Raw genomic sequence first — 20,965 nt, forward strand, 5'->3', positions numbered from 1 at the left:
TCCATGTCAGCCACACTCCACCACCTCCTTCACCTGTTATTCATTCACAGTAAGGCAATCCAATCTCTTCATTCTATATAGTGCACACGAATGAAAGAAGGTGCACTTTCTTTGCATGTATGATACTATCAAGCTTTCAAGCAGTGGCAATTCTCAGTAACACTTGCCTGCTTTTCAAATTGTCGAAAAACTGTTACCACGATGCAACATGATTTGGTCAGTCTGCAGAAGGTAAGGCTGGACTTGGTCAGTACTGGGAGGAGAGATCTCTAAAGATATCTGCTGCACGTGATGTTGGTGGGAGGCAGTCTTGTCTTCTGACAGTCATTTTTAAACTTACTGTATGTAGTAAATATGGTGTATGGGAAACACAACTGTCAGTCTCGTCTTTCAGTAGTTTAGAAGTGCAGATGGAATACAGCAATAATGATGGCACAGCCACAATTTCATAGAAGTACAAAGGTGTTTATTGTGAGGAACTGTGTTCCCTAAACTCCACACCCCAAAAAAACACAGTACAATATACAAACTAACCAAAGGGACAAAAAACACAACAAGAATATACAGTATACATTCATTGCTTTTAATAAACAGATTGCTATAGCCAGCTCCTACTCAACAATACTGCAAGCTTACTTCTACCTTCTTTCTACTATCTTGAGGATTTCCTTTTCTAGGTAAAACTCCTCCCCCTAGAAGATTCCACTACAAAGCAAAAAGGAATTATACAAAATAATGATCATAATTCTGATACACACCTTTCTGCAATACATAATTTAACAATTAACATATTATTAACAAAAATAAAATACCATTAATTATATGTACATACACATTTTTAAGAGAATACTACCTCCCCATAATAGTATCTTTTTACGTATTGAACTAGCCCTGGAATAGGCACCACTAAGCCAGCCCCTGTTGCTATGCCATGGTTTGGGTCCCACAGGTTGCGGTAGAAACCATTTTGCCAGTGAGAAAAGAAAACAAGGTGTTTATTAGAAAATGTGAGTTTAACACCAATTTAGCCATATTCATTTCACTTATAAAACAAAGGAAACTGGCGTTCGGTTTGAGTTAATATTTAGTTTTGACCATACATTGTAAGATCATCAGAGGTTGTGTACTAGAGGCTAGGTATGTCTCCAGTAACATCTTGCTAGTCCTTGATTTCAGCCTAAACCCTACCAAAATGACCGATGATATATGTAAGGAATCACAGCGCTCTCTAATTAACAAGAGTGAAACTTCGGGACCATTATTTGTGGGTTTAAGGACTTTTGGAGTTTGGTGTAAGAGCAAATGAATCTAAGTATATCCCCACCACTGGGGTGGTATTCCACACTTCTCAAGGAGAATATTGTGCAACAGCTGGAGTAGTTGACCGTATACCCTATCCTGTAATATTAGGGAGAGACTTTTCCTTATTTCATCAGCTCTGGAACACTAACCATAAACAGGTAATGTAACCCATTTACTGTCTTGAAGATACTGTAGGCACTACTTTGGAAGCCAATGAAGTTCAGGAAGGAGAAGACACAACAGGGCCTCAGTCTGACACGGTCCTATTGAGTACAGAACTACCAAAACTAGAGACTATTGATCATTGTGTAGTAAAAGCCCCATGGCATTTTTTTAAAAGGAGTGTTAACTCTGGTGTACAAGTGTTACTGTTCCATAATGGCAGTTTCACAATGCCCAGGTGGGTGTAGCACTTCTGTAGTGGATGAAATGAATCCTTTCTGATATGTAAAGCACTTTGGGATACAAATAATTTTATAAATGCAGAGAATTACTTAGTTATTATAAACATGTGAGTTCACAAAATTCACTGAGACGGGACATTATATCTATGAAGAGAACTGTATTCCAGATGTCTAGTGCAAAAAATCCCATTACTTTTAAAGTACAAATCCCTGCACTGTGAGCTGTGGCCTGGCAGCTCAACATATTGCTCAACATCCTCGTGAATGAACACTAATCACTGGATCACAGCTCAAAGATGTCAACACTGTATCTGAGCACCAAAAGAGTGTGTGTTCAGCATTTAAGGAAACAAGTACATTACATTATTTTAATGTCTGAAGTCAGATCTCTGTGAAACAAAGAAACCTTCCCAGTTAGTTGTTTCATTGCTCTTATCCTGGGAAAGATCTCCGGATTTCAGTGCTCCACCTCCACAGGATCTTGCTGACAAGTTAAACAGACATTAATAACAAAAACAAGTCCTCCAGCGACACCTACAGTACAGAGCCAAACTCCTTTCTGTCAATCAAGAGGAGGCCATTTGTTAGTTGGTAGATAATAATCTATGGATCTCATCCAGATGTTTCCTGAGACTTTCAACAACATAGCTGTGTAAGGTTGTTCCAAACCTTTAGCTAAAGTGCCTCCTGTTCTCAGCTTAAAAAATGCCCTTTTACAAAGTTTTCCACTGGTGTCCTTTTGCTACAATTCCAGTCCAGTGACTGAATTGGACCTGGAGACCAGTGCTTCCTGAATCCTACCCCCCATCCCTTGCACACACAAACCTGATTGCTGTATTACTACTGCCCTGTACATTACTGTGAAGCAGCGGGTTTGGTTACAGCTACTGTTGCGTCCACCTTGCTGTGAAGAGGTGGGACGTGCGCAGCTGTAGTGACTGCAGGCCGCAACTTTGCCTGATACTGATTGTACTGATTGCTGAGGAGACAGTGTATGTGGACCACCTGGCTGTAATATGAAGTCACACAACAGCAGGAGCTCAGAGATATTTAAACCAGGGGTTCCAAGGTTGAGTAGGAACAGGATCAAGAGAACTCTGCTGGAAAGCACCAGATGAAGAACTGGAATGCCAGATCGCCAAGGAGAAACTGAACAGACCCCATGTCATTTCACAGCTGGTTGGTTCCCTGTAACATGCCCTACTATTTCACAGTGGGGCAGACGTAACACCCTGAGTAAATAATTGAAAATATCTAAATGCTTACTTTGGTGCTCTGGTATACTTGAAAGTCCAAGCAAAAGAGATACTTTAACTCTTAAAATATTGAATGCTTAAGCAACTGTTACTTGTATTATAAGAATATTAAAATATCAATAACTGCTATTTAAAATTAGTTAATAGCAAATTTAAAGCACAGAATGAAATACAGCTATGAGGTATAGTATGTTCTCTGCTGTAATCCCTCCACAGGGCTGTTTAAGGAATGCCTAGATTGTGACAATGATGCTACCAGTAAGGAGGACTTTGTTTCTTCTTTCTGTTCAGCAAAGATCTACAGTACAAAGTACAATCCTCAATTCCACAAAGATATTTTGCTTAGAATTCACTTCCCCATGACTTTAAAAGACTGTTGGAATCCTTTAAAATGGCTCCTGTTTAGCATTTGTCTGTTGTGGTGGTGAATGCAACAGCAACGGGGAACTCCTTATCCCTTTGAAATCAGGTAACAAACATAGTGGTGACCAAGTTAAGTATCACCTTTTGCCACTTACAGATACAGGGTGGTAAAGCAATGATCAAGTACCATCCAGTCCACTTAACAGCACCAGCAATCCATTAAAAATCAGCTTTAACACTCCACCAATAAGCACAATGACCATTATTGATAATGATCTCCAGTTTCAAGTGTCAGGTTTTGTGTTCATAGACATCTGTTCCTCAGCTCCCTGTCAGTTCACGGGCATCTTCTTCACTATTCTGGAGGTCTGAAGTTGAATCACTGCCTGGAATTCTTCTTCTCCAAATCATCTTTGTGTTCAATACAAAAAGCAAGGAAAGAAAGAAAAGAAGTGTTACGGACATTTTGATGAAGAAACTTTCACAGGGTACAAATGTCTGCGTGCGAAACAAAGGTTGCTGTTCAAAGGTTTTTTATGCTTCATCATTAAGACCACTGTTCCATAGGCCAGCATGATACTCTGCCTGCTAGTTATAATATTCAGGCACTTCTGTGGGCTTTGTGGGGAACAAAATGCCATGTAAATGCACGACTCAAGAGCTGTAACCTCACATTATCGCAGTTGTCAATCAGAAAGACAGGAGTAGATGGAACAAGGTGCTTTGGATCAGGCATGTACTCAGAAGCATGTGGCAGGTGCGGGCTATTTGAGCTGATAGCTTGATACTGTAGGTATGAGACAAAGGTGAGAGCAATCAAAGAAGGCAAAATGACATTTTTTCATCAATTATTTACAACAAAACAAACACGCTAGATGGGCCAAACAGTCTCGGCTTGTTTGGAAATTTTCTTACAATGTACAATGCAAGCAGTGGAGTGCTGAGCAGGCACTAGAAGGTGATGAGAGATGGATGAAGTCTGAATTGCTTGGTGGCAGCTGGTTTCACTACTGCAGGAGCTTGGGAAAGAGAAAGAGTAGACTGGGTAGAAGGGTAGAGTTTGAGGGATGAGTTGCAAATCCACCACTGTGTAGGAAGTGAGAAGAGATCAGTTATACAGCAGGTAAGCAACAGGGCTCTCTACTCTCTACTTTCATACTTACGTACCAAGACAATGACAATCACCAGTATGACAAGAAAGGGCACTGCAGTGAAATATGATCTTCCTGCAATGGGTTTAGGAGAAGTTTCGGATGACTGCTCCTCTGCCACGAACCCTGTGTCACAAAACAAACTCTTTAGGTGAGACTGACAGACCTGACGACTGCAACAGGACACTTGAAACTGGACTCAAGTAAGACCCTTCAGAGCCAGAGAAGTGCTGCAGGATCATGCTTTGTTAACTACTGAAGGTGTTACAGATTCTCAGCCCTCACTTTTTGGATCAAGCTAGTTCCTAATTGTGCTTTTATGCTTCATGAAGGTTTACATGGGAAATTAACAACAATATTTGTAAATCTTATTGAGGCTTTATTATTTCAGGCCTTAAATACAGCTTAAAAAACTAAAGTTAATAATAGTATTTTGGATTTTCAGAATTTCAGTGTTTTTATAGTAATCCACGAAAAACTCATTTTCCATAATCAACCAAGATCTATTACCAAGATAAAAATTTTTACTCAAGTATTTTGTAACCATAACTTGTTTGTCTGGTAAAGCATGTTAAGGTTTTTTCTTCTACTTTAATAGAAACTTCATCTGGCAAAATAGAAGACAACAACCTATTTTCTGGGACTGATTCAGGCACAAGCAAGTGCAGTGATAGAGAAGTGACTCACGGATAACATTCAGTTTCAGGACACCCAGAGCTCGCCCCCTCTCAGTCAGCACGTGGCAGGTGAAGTTGCCACTGTCCTCAGGTCTCACGTTATGAATGAACAGGGAAGCGTTCCCGCAAATGCGCTCCGCCAGCTATGTGCGGTTGACGAAGCGGACGTGCTGCTGGACCAGGGGGCTGTCTTGATCAATGTGGTGCACGGTGTAGGAGGCCTCATCGGTATCTAGCAGCCACTCAATGGTGAGTATCTGGGGTGTACCTTCCTCCAGGCATGGGAAACTGCAGCCCAGCATGACATCCTCCCCTTCTCTGACCTCCCTGTGAGGCCACACCTTAACCTCCCATTTGCCCGGCACTGAGAAATAGAGTGGATAAACAGGTATTGAACAGGTAAACGCCTATGCCAATGACAGCTTAATTAGGAGCTTGATCATCATATTTATGCTTTGAAGTTTCCCATTTTAGGACTTTGGTATTGCTTTGTGTTTACTAAAATATTAAGAACCATGTGAGTATCTTACTCAGTGTAAACAGATGCCATGGAATGTATTTGTAGTTAGCTCTTTGGTTGTTGATTGTTTTTTTCCTAAGCTTGGGTGCCATTTAGTCTTTTTAGTCTTTATTTACTCTCAGTGCAATATTTTGTACACAATGACTGGGTTTTTCACAGAGGTGACCGCTGATCTCTTCACAAGCAAACTGGTGTTTATGCTATAAAGTACCTGTATGCTCTCACAATCATCTCCATTGGGGACATAAGAAAGAAGGTTCATTCAACCTCTTTTGTACACTACTATGAGCTGTAGAATTCTATTCTTTTAACGTGAAAAGATAACCTGCCACTTATCATGCCTACATAATGTTCTGTAATGGGAAAGTGCTGAAATTCTACAGCACCTAGAGGCAGGCAGTGATGGGGTACTCACAGGAGTAGCAAGAGAGGATGATGAAGACATATGGCATCACGCCCAGTCCTCCTGTAAGAAACATAGTAAAGGATTAACAATAGGTCAACTGTTCTAGTAAAAGATTGAATGAAAAATGACACTTTTGTATAGAGCCCTTCACATAAGCACCAGGTCCATGGGAGTAGTTTGGACTCACGTACCCCCAATATTTTGATCATATTATCGTTAAAGCATGATAATCAGCTTTTACTTGTATTTAGGAGATTTCCATAGAATTGCATTTACACTATACTTAAATCTAATTAATGCTCAATAAATATCTCTGACCTTGAATCCATAGTGAACTTATCTGACTATTAGTTAATTATAATTCTGTTGATTTGTCCATTAATAACTTATAAGAGAACCATGAGCAGCTGATATTTGATTGGAAAGGTACTGAGAATGATGGCCACTGCAAATGAGTGAACCTAACTGGAGCTATATATTTCAGAAATGGATAAATTCATATGGAACACCAGTCAAAAAAACAACAATCTTTAGTATCTGAACTTAATGTGACGTCTGTCAGTAATACAAAGTGATTTGCCAACAAGCTTAATGGTAGGAAGGCAATAAAACCAGCACCTGATCATAACTTAAGAAAGATTGGACATTTCAGGAAAAGTGAATCATTTTTAATGACAAGAAGGGAAAGGGTTTTTGTAAAATGTATGGGAAACGGTAGGGGCTTATTGAAGTTTATTCCAAAAGTGGAATCTGCATTTACCTAGAATGAATTTGACAGATTTCATCATGGGATAGAAATTTTCAAAAGCAACTTACTGTAACCAGAAAGTTTCCAGAAAAATAATATATATATATAATGAAACACAAAAAGTGTTTGTAATCGGAAGGTCTGCTAAGAACTAAAAAAAATTTTTGTATTAACGGAAGATCCATTCTACTGCACATTAAAGGCAAATCAAATAAGTATTAATTTAATTGATTAAATTTAAGACAATAATATTATTCAAAGAGACATTTTCCATTTAGATGAAATCACTTTCTCAGACCTTACAAATACAGGCATGCACACTATGACTGTAAAGGGTATAATTCTAGAGCAGCAGATTCCAGTTGACTCGATGGGCTGTATTGTATGATAATTACTTTCATACGATACCTGAAAATGATAAATATCATATTATAATTAATTATAAGTATCGCGGTGTGTGGTTTCTCTCTTTCTTTTCCTCTTCGGTTTATTGTCTGTCCCTCATGATCACTTATTGTCTGTTAATTTCTTGGTATAAGGCAAACAATGTTATTATTTCTATGTTACACTTACTAGATAAAGAAAACAAGAGCACCTTGATAAGAAGAGAAGCTGAGAAAAGACAAAAAAATATTTTCTTGCAGAGCCTCTGCAAACCTGCAAACAGGCCCATCTTCTTTGTTAATTTTTGTCTCGCTGGGACAAGCTATTTTTTCTTGATAGATTTCACTTGAGTAATGCTAGTGTACCAGTTTTGGATTTATGGAGGTAAGCTTCTTGTTCAAATCTGTAATGTTTCATAGCCGTTCAGGGACGCCAAATATGTAATCATAGTGGCTCTCTGAAGGCACCAGTTCTGTAGGGATTGGGCATTTACTGTGACAATTATTAATTGTAGCAGTAAATCACAAAGTTAATTCTTTTGATGGCTTTAGAATCCAACCATGCGACATAACTCAAACAACGCACACACACAGGTACTAATACACGAGGATACATTTATTAATACATAGAATATGCATATAAACCTAACAGATCTTATCGAGAGGGTTATCAGAATACAAAAGATATATATTCATTCAGTTACGAAGAGTTACATATATCAAGAGGATATACGTTCAGTATATCATTCATTAAGACCGTTTCGTAAATGAACTTGGTTATAACTTCTACATTAGATACTCAAAACAAGTACATAACTCTTAGGAATTAAATTGATATCAACTGGTTGGGATAACAATTGAATTCTCGAGCTGTAATGCATTGAAGTTGAATACTCATCCAATCTCTGGGGATTCATATCTCCTGCAGGCACAAACAATCAGCTGCAGGCTTGTTGCTGTCCAATCCGCGCTCTCTGGCTCCGTGCCAGGCTGTGCTGTGCGGCTTGCGACGGTGCGCTGCTGATGCTCACTGACCGACTAGTTAGTGTTGGCTTTAACTAGCAAAGTTTGTGCACAGGAGAAAAGATGACTGTGGGTCCCAGCAAGTCAGGAAGAGGACCGGTTCGTTCCTGATGAAGCGCTAGTTCTGAATAGTGATTCAGCTGTCCACAGTTCTGACCTGTTCACGAGGCCTGCTGCTGGTGCTAACCTCGGGTGGATCCTCTGGTTATTCTCTGGCAACCTCCGCTCTAGACTCTTAGAACAAAGGAAAGTTCTGGCACTCGGACACACTGGCCGTTCCGTGGTTGTCCGGGCTGAGTCTCAGGATGGTCAGGAGGCGCGCTGCGAGAATGTCCTGCCCTTGGGAGCCTTCTGCTCCTGGGCCGTCCTGCCCTTGAATTCTCCTTTGAATTCCCTTTTGAAAAGTCCACAGAAGTCTCCTGAATCTTACTGAATCTCACTCTGAATCTTGTTGAATCTTTGTGTTGCCTGTTTTTACCTGGAGGAACTTCAGCTTGTTGATTGGCTGAAAGTTCCATGGGCATCAGAGTCCCACGTGGGTTACTCGGCCCTACCAGTCCCTGATTGGTTGATCAAGGTGAGATATGAGTCACTTACTCCTGACACCTAGGAATGCAGTCCAGATGTCCATCTGGCACTCCCTAGACAGATAGGCGCCAATGGATGACCATTGATCATGATAGCCAGACTTAGCTAAGTGCATCCCCCTTTGGGAGCTGTCCTAGGACCTTAAATCACCCTGCACTAATGGTCTCTCTGTGGCTGCACCACAGAGATGAACAGAGAAATGGGGCCTCATTTGGGAAGCTCAGAAACACTTAATTCTGCCTTATTATTAAGCCTCGCCGCTACAAATCTATGAACAAGTTATCTATGAAGTCACTATTATAAGCTCTATTCAAATTTATTATGCTGTTTTTCCTCTAATAGCTAGCTTGCTACTGGAGATGTGTTAATAAAACATTCAAATGGATAAGATCACAAAATCCTAAGCACTATGCTCTGCTATTCATCCATACTTTCTGCTGAAAAAGTTGAGATTGGCAGTACTTTACATACAATGATCAAACCTAGGAAGACTTGATATATATTACCTGAAGAAAAAGAAACAGAATGCAGCTATATTATGAGAGGAAATATACAATAAATTTGAATGGATATCTGAACCAACATCAATCACGCATCTCTGCACTGATAAGACATCCGCTTTACAATATTAAGTATCCTGTATAAAAAGCCAGGAAAGAATCATCTGTATTTGACAGTTTGATTAATTTGTAAGAAGTAAGTTAGTCTTTTTAAAAGTGAGAGTTGCTGTATGTTGTATGCATCTCAACATGTGGTAGTAATCAGAAAAGAATGTTCATTAATTGCATTTAGTCATTGAAGTTTATTTAATGTAGACAGCCGTCTGATTATTTAGTTAACCAAGGAAATATTTTCATAGTGGCAACATTCTATAGTGCACGCACGTATTCCTTTTTATTTTTCCATTAGATTGCATGCAGGATGAACATGCTGTGACCAACCTGAAGCAAAGGCATGTCACTTTGTTAGCATGATGCTAGCACAACATAATTAGCATAACAAAGGATAGCTAAAGATCTGGTATTTTACTGACTCTTATAAGCCCAAATCCAGTTTCATTCCTTCTCTATGAATAATTTTGAAGAAGTTAATTACATGAGTACAGTTTAAATTGCTCTTAAACTGAAATAATGTGCTAGTATTAATAATATTCTAGCAATATTTAGGTATTTATTATATTGTAGGTAACCCATGCAGTAATTTGCCTATAGTTTCTGCAAACTCTGTATTTATGGGGGCCTCTGCTGGATAAATTAATAACAATAACAATTTCTGAGTATCTTGAAAAATGTTAAATACATGCAAGAAAGTACCATTAACAGGGCCAGGACTGACATTCCATAATAGAAAATTCTTATAAAATGTCTCTGCATTAGATGATTTATTATTACCCCCTATTGCATAATTATTTATTGTATTTGACTTCTAATCTCTTTAACATACTTCACATTGTGCAAGAAGGACCTGTGCTTTTTAATAGAATGTGTAAAAAAACATAATCATGTGGTAGACTTCTTGGTATTGCAATAGTGGAAGTTGTGAACTGATGACATTATTCTGTTATAGTCTCATACATTTTTGTGTCATTCTCAGATTTGCAGTATAGCAATGAAACCCCAATTTGTGAAACAGTCCACTATTCCATTTTTAAGATTTGTCCAATTATTTTTGTTAGTGTTTTAAATGTAAATTACTTCATGGTTCTTATATTTTCTTAGAGTAACCCTTAAGGTTCCTTGTCTTTTTTAAGCATTTGTTCCTTGCTTAACTTGATAAGTAAAAGTTTGCCACACAATTATATGAATTTAAATATTGTGAAAATCGAACTGTCTTAATTCTGAAGTAAAAAAGAACTAACGTTAATTTCTTTCATTAAATATTTTTTACATTTTGAAAGTTTTAAAATTAAGCTAAATCTTTATCCATTTTATTTAACTAAAATGTAACTGTGAAATGTGACTAAAACTAAAGCAGTTTACGTTGACTAAAAGAGAGTGATTTTAGTCAAATTTTAGATAATTTTGTAACTAAAATGTACCTAAATCTAAGAGATGTTTTCTTAAACTTGACAAAGAATATGATTACATCAAAACCTGATGACTAAATTAACACTGGAAATGGAAATAACTTCAATCGCAGGAGTTCAATATGAAAAAAGATTCTGCTTACCACATTTTTAGTATTAATGGAGTTTTTAATGAAAGTTCGGGAGGAATGAAGGCAGCCGCACTCATTCGACACAGCTGCTGCAATTCTCACTAATCCTGACGTAAGCAACCGGTCTCCATATATATCAAACGTCACCCTCTCCTTTTCCTCGTTCGTTTTCTGCATGGTTCATTTTCGCCTAGCTCGAATCCGTGCTCCCTTCTCATGGATCTACAAACCCGCCGCTCCGATGAAGACCTTTTCTGCAGCGCAGAAGACTCTCCTACCCCTCTCGTTCAGTCCTCCCCCCACTGCTTCCCTCACCTCCGTCTCATCGCCTCCTTCAGCCGCCGTGCCACATCAGCACCACTCATCTCCCAGCCAGTCCTCACAAGATCCAACTCCTCGCCGAAGACTGCGTTCCGCTGTCATAGTCCCTCTCTCATTACAAACCCAGCCTTCCCGTTCCTCCACGGCAAAGTCTCCAAATAACCCCCGCTTCTCTCGAGGATGTCCCTGCCGCTGCGTTTCACGCACATCAGCTCCCCCTTCTCCTGGATCATCTCTCGCGATTTCCAACTGGACCGTAGCAAGCCTCCAGAGGATACTTCGAATACATGGCGTCCATTTAAAAAGAAACGCTTCCAAAAAAGCTCTTTTTTCCCTGTACTTAACCACAGTCTACACAAAGGAAACGTCAGCTCCACAGCTTCCCCCGGCGCCCTCTGATGAAATCACCCGCGCCGCCGCCACTCATCCCAACGTGAGGACCCTGAGGCCGCCCGCGCCTCTGCCTGTCGCGTCTTCTGTCTTGTCTTGTTCTGATATATCTGTGTCTGTGTCTCTTCCCCAAGCAATCCATACCTCTGCTGAACAACTGCACCTAGCCTCTTCCACCCAGCCTCCTTCCCTAAATTCCTTGCTGCCGAGTCTAAGGCCTCAGGCTCACGCCCCTCCCCCACCCCCCTTCTCTGCTTAATCTAATTTCTGCACTCTCTTCTGTCTCTACCTCCGGCGTCCAACACGGCTCAAGCTCCACCAGCTTGGTGCCTTCGGCCCCAGTTTCTTTTCTTTCGGCCCCTGCTGCTGTCTCCACGGCCCAAAGGCCAGCTAGTAAACGACCCCCAGCTCAGCCAGCAGGCGGCCCTTACCCTCCCCCACCCCCTGGCGTCCAAGACGACTCGGCAGCCTCCCCAGTCCTTCACGCAGCCTTCCCCTCTGCTTCAATTCCTCCTCAACAGTCTTCGGCTTCCATATCCCAAGCCACCGAGCTTCAGGCCCCAGATCCGTCTAACCCCTCCTACCACAATCTGCTTTCCGCTCTTCTTCCCTCCTCATCTTCTCCCTTCCCCAGTGTCCAACACGGCATCCGTCATCCCATGCCCAGGCCCTGGATTCCAATCTCCCCTTTACTAAGGACTTTCCTCTCCGAACAGCCGTTTCTCTCCCAGCTCCTCCAAACACACTAAAGTTTAGTCCTCCTCCCATTCCCTTTTCACTCCGGCAACAAATTCTATGAGGTGCGGACGTCAATCTAGCTCACCTTCTCTCTTCCTCAACTTACAACTCCGATTCTAGAACAGTCGGCTGCAGCTCGATTTCCGTTACTCTCAAATCTTCTGACCCTCACTCTGCTTCAGTCCTTCGAATTTCCGACTTCTGCTTGGCTTTCAGCATTTTCCGCGACATCACGTGCTCCGCCTTTCCCGAACATCGTCAGGAACTCGACGATGACAAGCACAGCATCCCCGATCTATCTGTCCTTTTTGAGGGCTCCCTGTTCTACGATTACCATAAGCAGTTCTCGGCCAAGCACCTACTGGGGAGCCCTCGATATTGAGCTTTACTGCCGCACTTTCACCGGCGTCTGAGCTCTTTCCTGCATCTTCTGTTCCTCTTGGACACATTCATCAAATCTTTGCCCAGATACCATCCGCAAGCTCAACCCTGACTTCGCCCCTTCTCCCCCACAGCATCTATTCTCCCACCAGGTTTTCTTCAAACCTTCCAGTCCAAAGACGTTCGTGGTCACCCCATCGTGATGATCAGAGGCCAACAAATTTCCAACATCTTCAATTCCTCGATACGTACCTCTCCCCTTCGTCGCTTCCTTCACATTTGCAGCTTCTGCGGTGAAGCTCATGCTCGCTCTGCCTGCCCCCGCCGGCCCTTCCATGCTCGCTCCACCTTCAGCGTTCCCAAAAGACTACTGGCTTTTCTGTCTCCCGCAATCGACATCCCCGCTCTTGCTTCCGACCTGCTCCGTCACCCCGACCCCTCTTCCACCCACATCTTACTCGACGGCCTTTTCTTCGGATTCTCACCAGGCCCATGCACACTTCCTTCTTCTTCCGTCTTTTGCAAAAATTTGCAATCTGCCACCGCTGATCCCCAGTCCGTTGATTCCTTGCTAGCATCCGAAGTCGAGAATGGTTTCATGATCGGCCCACTTGACTCTCCCCCATTCCCTGCATACCGCATCAATCCCATCGGTATAGCGGTCCGTCCGGGTGCCTGGCTCGCTAAGGCCGACATCTCCAGTGCCGTTAAAGTTATGCCTCCTGACCCAGACTTCTGGCACCTCTTCGGAGTTCATTGGCGGAACAAGTTCTTCGCAGTCCGCCTTACCTTCGGACGTAGGAGTAGCCCAAAAATTTTCGGTACCTTAGCAGAAGCTCTCTTCCGGATCCCCTTGAATAACTATAAGCTTCTTTTTCTCGTCCACCTTCTCGACGATTTCTTAACCATAGACTTTCCTCACACCACCTGCAAGAGCCTCCTCCACACTTATTTCCATTTTTAGGAAACGAGGGATACCTCTTGCCATGGACAAAACAACTGGCCCCTCTCATATAATCCAATCCAATTCCTCAGGATCACCCTCAATTCCATCAATTTCTCCGCCTCCCTGCCTCGTAACAAGATCGACAGGATCCAGATGTATATCTCTATCTACTCTTCCGCCAAATTTTGCACAAAGAGGGAACTTCTCTCTCCGCTCGGCCACCTCAATTACGCCATGCGTATCATTCCTCAAGGTAGGTCTACCTTCTCGACCTCACCTCTTCCGTGCCCTCTCTTTACCACCACATAAGCCTTTCAGCCTACTGCAAATCCGAGCTCAGGCTTTGGCAGCTTCTCTTGGCCAACTGGAATGGCATATCTCTCTTTTACGATGACCTCCTCTCTGACACCGAGGATATCCAGCTTTTCACAGACGCAGCCCCCTCAGTCGGTTTGGCCTCCTGAATTCTCTTCAATCCCTCTCGCCAACCAGTCATCGGCCTTGTTAGAAATATTTCCAATTGTCGTTGCCGCTTCTCTTTGGGGCCACAATTGGAAACAAAAATCCGTCCTCATCCATTCGGCCATCTATGCAGTAGTTCATATAATCAACAAAGGAAGGTCTTCATCCCAATCTATCATGAAATTCCTCCACCGCCTTAAATGGATTTCTCTCACACATCAATTCATCCTCGTAGCTGCTCACATTCCAGGCCACCTTAATGAGATGGCTGACTCTCTCTCTCGCTTTCAATGTCAGAAATTCAGGAACTTGGCACCAGATGCAAGACCGAACCTGCGCACAGTACCTCCCTATTTGGAACTCACGTTCCTCTGAATCCTCCTTTCCATCACTATCTCCAGCCAGCCCAGCAAACTATCCTCTTAGGGATTGCCCCTCGAACTCTCAATTCTTACTGGACTGCCTGGAAGGGCTTCCAATCCTTCCACCTCTCCGCGAACATAAAATTCCCTTCTTTCGACATTCTCACCGTATCATCCTTCGTTTGCTATTGTAGAAACTCACTCAAGGTACGAGCATCCACCACCAAAGTATACCTGTGCGGCATCCACTTCCATAAACTCCTTTTCGGTACGATCTGTCCATCCCTTATCCACCCTCAAATTACTCTCCTTCTTAAAGGCTTTCAGCAGTTTGAAAAAACACTTCCGAACCAATGCGCACCACTTACCTCAGACATCCTTGACTCCTGCATCTACGTTCTCAGGTCGGGTTACCACTCACCCTGGGTCGACCGCACTCTTGAATCTTTATTCTTGTTAGCCTTCTTCATCTTCCTAAGGTGCTCCGAAATTACCGCTGCTTCCACATCCTTCGATCCTTCTTCTCAACCCTGCTTATCTGACATCTCCATCTTATCTTCCGAGACACTGACCTTCTATCTCAAAAAAAAAAACGACCAACTCGCATCTGCCACTCCCATCTATTATTTCAAACTCTGTTCCTACATAAGCCCTTACGAGCCTCTATCCCATTACGCACGTCTCCGCACCTCTGCTGGAGCTTTGCCTACTGCCCCTCTGTTCCTAAACGAGAAGGGCCATATCATGATACCATCCTGAACAATTTTCCGGGCACTCCTTTAGATCAGGGGCCACATCCTCTGCCGCTCGCCAAGGCATACCCGAGTATCTCATCAAGCAACTCGGCCGTCGATCCTCCAAGGCTTACCATGCATACATTAAAACTAACCCCGGTATCCTCAAGCAGGCACTTTTTTTATCTCCTCAGCTGAATTAGTCCAATAATCTTTTGTTTTTATTTTTTCTGCACTGGTGACTGGGTGTCCCGCTTGGTTCTTTTGGGGGTCCTATCCTCCCCGTCCAACGGCCGGGAGGTTGGCCCTCAGCCAAGCGGGTTACGCCAAATCTCCACATCCCAATAAACGATTCTAATTTCTCCCAAGCTTTCGGCTGCTGTCATTCCTCGTGAAATGAAGCCTGTGTATGCTCATCCTACAGCGCACCATACACAGGAGAACACGGCAAGTAAACAAGGTGCTGACTTTACAAACCAGCTCAAAAGCACAGGTGTAAATGTTCAACTGAGGATTGCTAAAGTCTGCTAGGATGAAGTTCAACAACAGAATAAGCCTAAGGCTGCTGGAAAAAATCTTACAGGAAAAAGCAGCTCCTGAAAGTAAGACCTCAAATTAAGACGTTTTACACTGTTCATTACCTATCAAGGAAAATGTTTCAGTTACCTATTAATTCCTACAAGCCTCAAATATATCATCTTAAGTTTGAAATATGTTAATATCGGGGGGGGGGGGGGAAGCTTATAACTTGTGGCCAAACACAAAAAAAGAGATAAGGGAGGATATGGATAATAACACCTATATTCGATACATGCTTTTACAGTTGACACGAAGTACACACTGAGAGGTTGACGATGATGAAAAGAAGACAGTACCTTTCCACAGCATTTTGTGCTTTGCATCGCTGTTTCTGTAGCGTTTCATTGGAGGGCTTGTTACACGGTCTATCCCAAAAACCTAACAGCAAACAAACATCACAGTTTACTATATTAAACGTTACTGTTGCAGAGAAACACTATACAACCAAAAAAGAATATGGAACGAGTAATAGGTTTATTCCATGCTGAAAACACAACGTTTCGGCTTCTTCGGGACAGCTTCCGACCTGAAAAAGAAAATGTCATTTTAAGCCATGTGTTAATGATCGACTTACTTTTATCCCACTGGAAAAGGGTTTACGTATATAGTAACAGGTTCGTTTTTAAAGAAAAATAACGACAGCTGCCCGGTGGCTTTTTCTGTTATGCAGTGGTTTGCCCTGACGGATTTTTTTCTTAAACTCTTTCACTTTCATTTTCGAAATAATTGCAGTAATTTATTTTCCCAAATAATTAAAACGAGCTTGATAATATAACATCAATCTAAATTATTCTATAATTTAGAGATTTAAATTTAAGCTGATATTAAACTGCAACAAATGGTGTATTAATCATTTTTTGTGTAAATAGCCTGACAACCGCACCTTAAGTTTTGTTTTGAAGCGCAGAGGACCTTCCGCCTCTTTTCCACAGGACGTGTCGGAGAGATGACACGTCCGCTTGCACAGAAAATGAAATTATTTGAAAATATGGAAGAAATTAGTTATTAACAAGGTAAAGTGAAGGTTTATGCCTTTGTATATACAAAAGGGAAAATTGTACAGGCCGATTCTTCCCCTAATTGCCTGACGGTGACAGTCTAGTACTGAAAAAAAAATATTTTAATTTTTTATTTGGATTGGGGAGAGTAATATTATATTATTACAAAAAATAGTTTAAATAGGTATTATAACCGACCTACGTTAATTATTTGATTTTTAAATTTTTGTACGGGTTTAAGAATTAAAGAATGTAAAGTACGCGTCTAAGGTGTACGTCATTTGTCAGTTAAGTGGTTTGTTTACTGTATGTTATTTGAAGAAAAAAATACTTTGTTATTTGAGGCAGATACGCAGTTGCGGCCTATAACTGTAGTTATTAAGATATAGTTTATTTTGTATGTATTAATTTAGTATTGCAATTAGTTGTGTTCAAATTTGTAAAGAAATACAGGATAGAACCACTCTGTTAAATGCCTTTATTAACAGTATTAATGATTACATGCATTTAATTTTAAACTAGATATATATATTTACTAGAGTACTAATAATGTGTAGTTGAAATTTGGTCAAATTCATATATTTTCAGGGGTCCAAGAAGTAGGTTTTGGAACAGTGTTTTCCAGCTGTAAGTATGACCAAAGATTTACATTAAGGCTTTGTTTCAGGAATCAATATTCTACAGCAAATGTATTTGACGTCTTCAGCAAAAAAAAAGGTTATTGGTGTGATTCCTGTACTTACTGTATTTCATGTTAATAGTCACAGATATTGATTTGTGATTTTTGCAAGAAGATGCCTGAGAGGCTCCCCGGAAAAGACAAGAGTAGCTCTACTGTCAGGCCTGGCTGCCCTTATGGCCAAGGACAGTGGGAGTGATACAGACAACACTCCTCTCGCACTGAAATACCCCCCATACAGTTCAAACTGGCTGTGTGAGTGACACCAGTACCTTGAAACCGAGGCATCTATAATTCTCCTGTGACAGAAGACCTGGTCTTTTGGTGTAGTGAGGTCATTGCTGTCTGTGAAGTGACACTATGTGTGCTCTGAGTCTTTAGAGCGATTGGGTTCGAATCTTGGCATTGGCAGAACAGAGCTGCTCCCATAACATGCGAAAACCAGAATTGTAATAATATGAATTGGTTGCAAAGCTAGAGATTTTACTCATTGATCTTGCAGGTGCTGTTCAGTGTTTCAGGAAGTGTATCTTTCATACAGGGAGGTTTCTGAATAAGTAGACTAGATAAACTCTTGCTGCATTTAAACTACAGAGACAGACAACCCATGAAGAAAAGTATAAAAAAGAGAGTAAAATGTAGGCAATTATGCTGTAGTGGGTCCTTACTCCTGTGTGTTTCTTGCAGTGTTGTCCAACCTGTGACTCTACATCCTGTGCCTGAGTAGAGTGTGCTGTGATGGAGGTGAGCAGTTAATATCTGTAAGTTATTACAGTTCTGCTGGCAAGAGTCAAGAACCTCACAAGACCCAGTAGTTAATGTGATCAGAAATCATCACTGGATATACCACTGGTAAAGAAATTATCAGTTATGGTAGAAGACTGCCATTTATAACATCTCACTAATGTACTTGTGTATTTATCTCTTTCAGGTGGGAGTGAAATACTAGCCATCTCTGGCCAGGATATTGTGCTGGAGTGTCTGTTCCCCCCTCAGGCCCAGTCTGCCAACAATTACTTGGTTGTGCGCTGGACCAGGGACCATACAGTTATACATTACAATATTGATGGACAGGACCTGCCAGAATACCAGTCGAAATCACTTCATGGCAGGACACACCTCTCATCAGACAGCCTGGCAAAGGGTAATGTTTCACTGCTGCTCCAGAGTGCCACCCTAGATGACTCTGGTAACTACACCTGCTTTGTTAGGGGTAACATGATGAGAACAACACACTTCCTGCAGCTCCATGTCTCAGGTATGCTGTCTTTCCAAGGCTCTGAGCTGTGCTACTTCCTTTGCTTACTGTTTTAAACAGTTTCTCTGCCTCCCCCTCTCTCCCAGTCCCTCAGCTCTGGACACAAGTCCAAATGCCTCCTTTCTTAACTATTTCAAAAGGTACTCTAGACATGCTTTAAATAATTTGGTGATTTGTATCACTTAGTATTACCAAGCAGCTATGCAAGGCTGCTGTGTTTTGCAGCCGACGTAATGATGTGGAGGGCTAATTAAGGATTTGACTGCATCAGACAGCTGCTTGATTAGGATTTGACTGCATCAGACAGCTTCTTGTCCATGAAAATGTGCAGAAATATTTTCTTGTGTTCTGTCTAGGATCCTGTTTTTCCTGCTCTGTTGTCAACCCCACAGCATTCACCACCATTCTGTTGGTCTGTTTTTATTTCTTCAAGAGCCTACGCAGTCGAGGTACAGTCTGGTGTTTCTCTTGAACTCTTTTTAGTCATGGCAATAGCCATTGCAAAAATAAATTTAACATAAAAATATCACAGAAAATAATTACGATAAGTTATGTATTTGTAGAGGGTGACACTCAAAGTCAGCTCTCCCTTGGCACTTGTAGAAAAGTAAATATTGTCAATAGTGTAGAGTAAGTAATAAAGTTCTGCAGCTTTTCATGTAAGGCCCAGTAGTGATCCAGGGGTAGTCAATGTGACATTTGCTCTAATTAACAAAAGAGACAAAGGAGTGCAGCACATCAAAAATCTTAAAAAGTAAATAATTAAATTATATATTAACACAGTTTTACTTATTTAAATACTTCATAAGGTCTGGCATGTGTAGTGTTCATAAATCTAACAGATAGCAGTAGACTTAACCAAGAAAAATTTCAGGAGAAGCCATTTGTCTGTGACATTCTCAGTTTTTCTCAGGCACTCTGTCAGGAAATGCCCTTTGTGATTTGAGCTGACTTTGCACTGTTCCAACACCTAATTTAATCTGAGTCTATGGCACACAAATTTGTTATTAATTCAGATTGAGAAAACAACCACACATATCTAACCACAGCCTTTGCTGGTGAAGTCTGCTGATGTTTGCTCAGTGACAAAAGCAGTGCAATCGTTTTCCCTTACGGATGTCGACATGATTACAATCTCAGGTTATCTATTCTCTTTCTATTTTCAGGTTACTTTAACTTCATATGGCTGGCTGTGACGAGCAACAACCCAATGTCAGCAGGAGCCCCACAGCCCACACAGAATAAAAACAAATATGAATAAAAATAATTCCTCCCTTTGCTTTTGTCTTGTTATCACCCCTTTACTTCTAGTGACACTGAGAAGAGAAAGGTACGATTCTGTAACCACCACTGTGTTTGATGTGAATGCATGATGATTCAAAGATAGACATCAGCAAACCCCTAGAGAAAACAAAGTTAAAATCAAGGAAGCAGAAATGCCACATGCAAAATATAGCCACAGGAAGGTTTATGTATTTCACTGTGAAAAATCAGCCTGAATAATAAAATAAGAGTGCAGAGCAAGAATATGCTTCCGTTTTCTCTTGATGAAAATTTGGCACAAAGATTTGCACTAAACATGCAAGTGTTTTAAAAATACTCCCCAACTGAACAGACAGTTGTACACTGAACTGTAGGCAATATGCTATGGACTATGTCTTTGATAAATTTAAGAACAGTGGGTCTCACCAGCTACAATTTTACTAAAACCCTAAATATTCAGGAAATTGAAATGGGTATTTCATATTTTCGAACATGAAACTATAATTCAACTAACTAACAATCTACAATCTAACAATCAACTAACAATCTTTTTTTTCCTCCACTTTCTGTAACTGGTCTCCTTTTAAACCTAAGGTTTTTAAACTGCTGCCCTTCCCGCTCTCTGCTGTCCAGAATCAGCAATCTCTGTACCTGGAACACAGGCTTAGAGATCATCAGGAAGTAGAAGCTGATCAAATAATGCCAGTGCTTGTTTCATTATATGAAATAGAAGCTACAAAGTAGTTTTCACTTTCTTCTTGACAAAAGTACCCTTTGTTGCAAACGATCAAACTTTACAGTAGAATCTGTACAGTACAGTATCTCTGTCTTCTGCTTGCTCCCAAGATGACCTTTGAGAAGAGAACTCAGGGTAGG

The 20,965-nt window shown here is 41.2% G+C and overlaps 1 protein-coding gene and 1 long non-coding RNA gene across 2 annotated transcripts; one reads left to right on the forward strand and one right to left on the reverse strand.

Annotated features, from left to right (window-relative positions):
* Window positions 1–449: 449 nt before the first annotated feature.
* On the reverse strand, window positions 450–16,510 carry LOC148836373 (uncharacterized). Its single transcript, XM_088913322.1, has 5 exons — window positions 16,466–16,510; window positions 16,188–16,269; window positions 6,089–6,139; window positions 5,164–5,517; window positions 450–4,602 (listed from the first exon to the last, which is right to left on the reverse strand). The coding sequence occupies exons 2-4, from the start codon at window positions 16,234–16,236 to the stop codon at window positions 5,297–5,299; spliced, it is 321 nt and encodes a 106-aa protein (XP_088769448.1). The 5' UTR covers window positions 16,237–16,269; window positions 16,466–16,510; the 3' UTR covers window positions 450–4,602; window positions 5,164–5,296.
* A 267-nt stretch (window positions 16,511–16,777) lies between these two features.
* LOC148836374 (uncharacterized) lies at window positions 16,778–20,090 on the forward strand. The gene is made up of 6 exons (XR_016090940.1): window positions 16,778–16,904; window positions 17,478–17,516; window positions 18,256–18,312; window positions 18,500–18,826; window positions 19,183–19,275; window positions 19,993–20,090. It is a non-coding gene; the product is annotated as an uncharacterized LOC148836374 (long non-coding RNA).
* Window positions 20,091–20,965: the final 875 nt, after the last annotated feature.

The sequence above is a fragment of the Atractosteus spatula genome, chromosome 4 (genome assembly GCF_055471065.1).
Source record: "Atractosteus spatula isolate fAtrSpa1 chromosome 4, fAtrSpa1.hap1, whole genome shotgun sequence".
NCBI classification, from domain to species: Eukaryota; Metazoa; Chordata; class Actinopteri; order Semionotiformes; family Lepisosteidae; genus Atractosteus; species Atractosteus spatula.

Coding starts and splice junctions, on each gene's coding strand:
- LOC148836373 (XM_088913322.1), bottom strand. CDS start 16,236: ATGAAACGCTACAGAAACAGCGATGCAAAGCACAAAATGCTGTGGAAA. Junction 6,140..16,187: donor GCACAAAATGCTGTGGAAAG/GTACTGTCTTCT, acceptor TGTTTCTTACAG/GAGGACTGGGCGTGATGCCA. Junction 5,518..6,088: donor CATCCTCTCTTGCTACTCCT/GTGAGTACCCCA, acceptor TCTATTTCTCAG/TGCCGGGCAAATGGGAGGTT.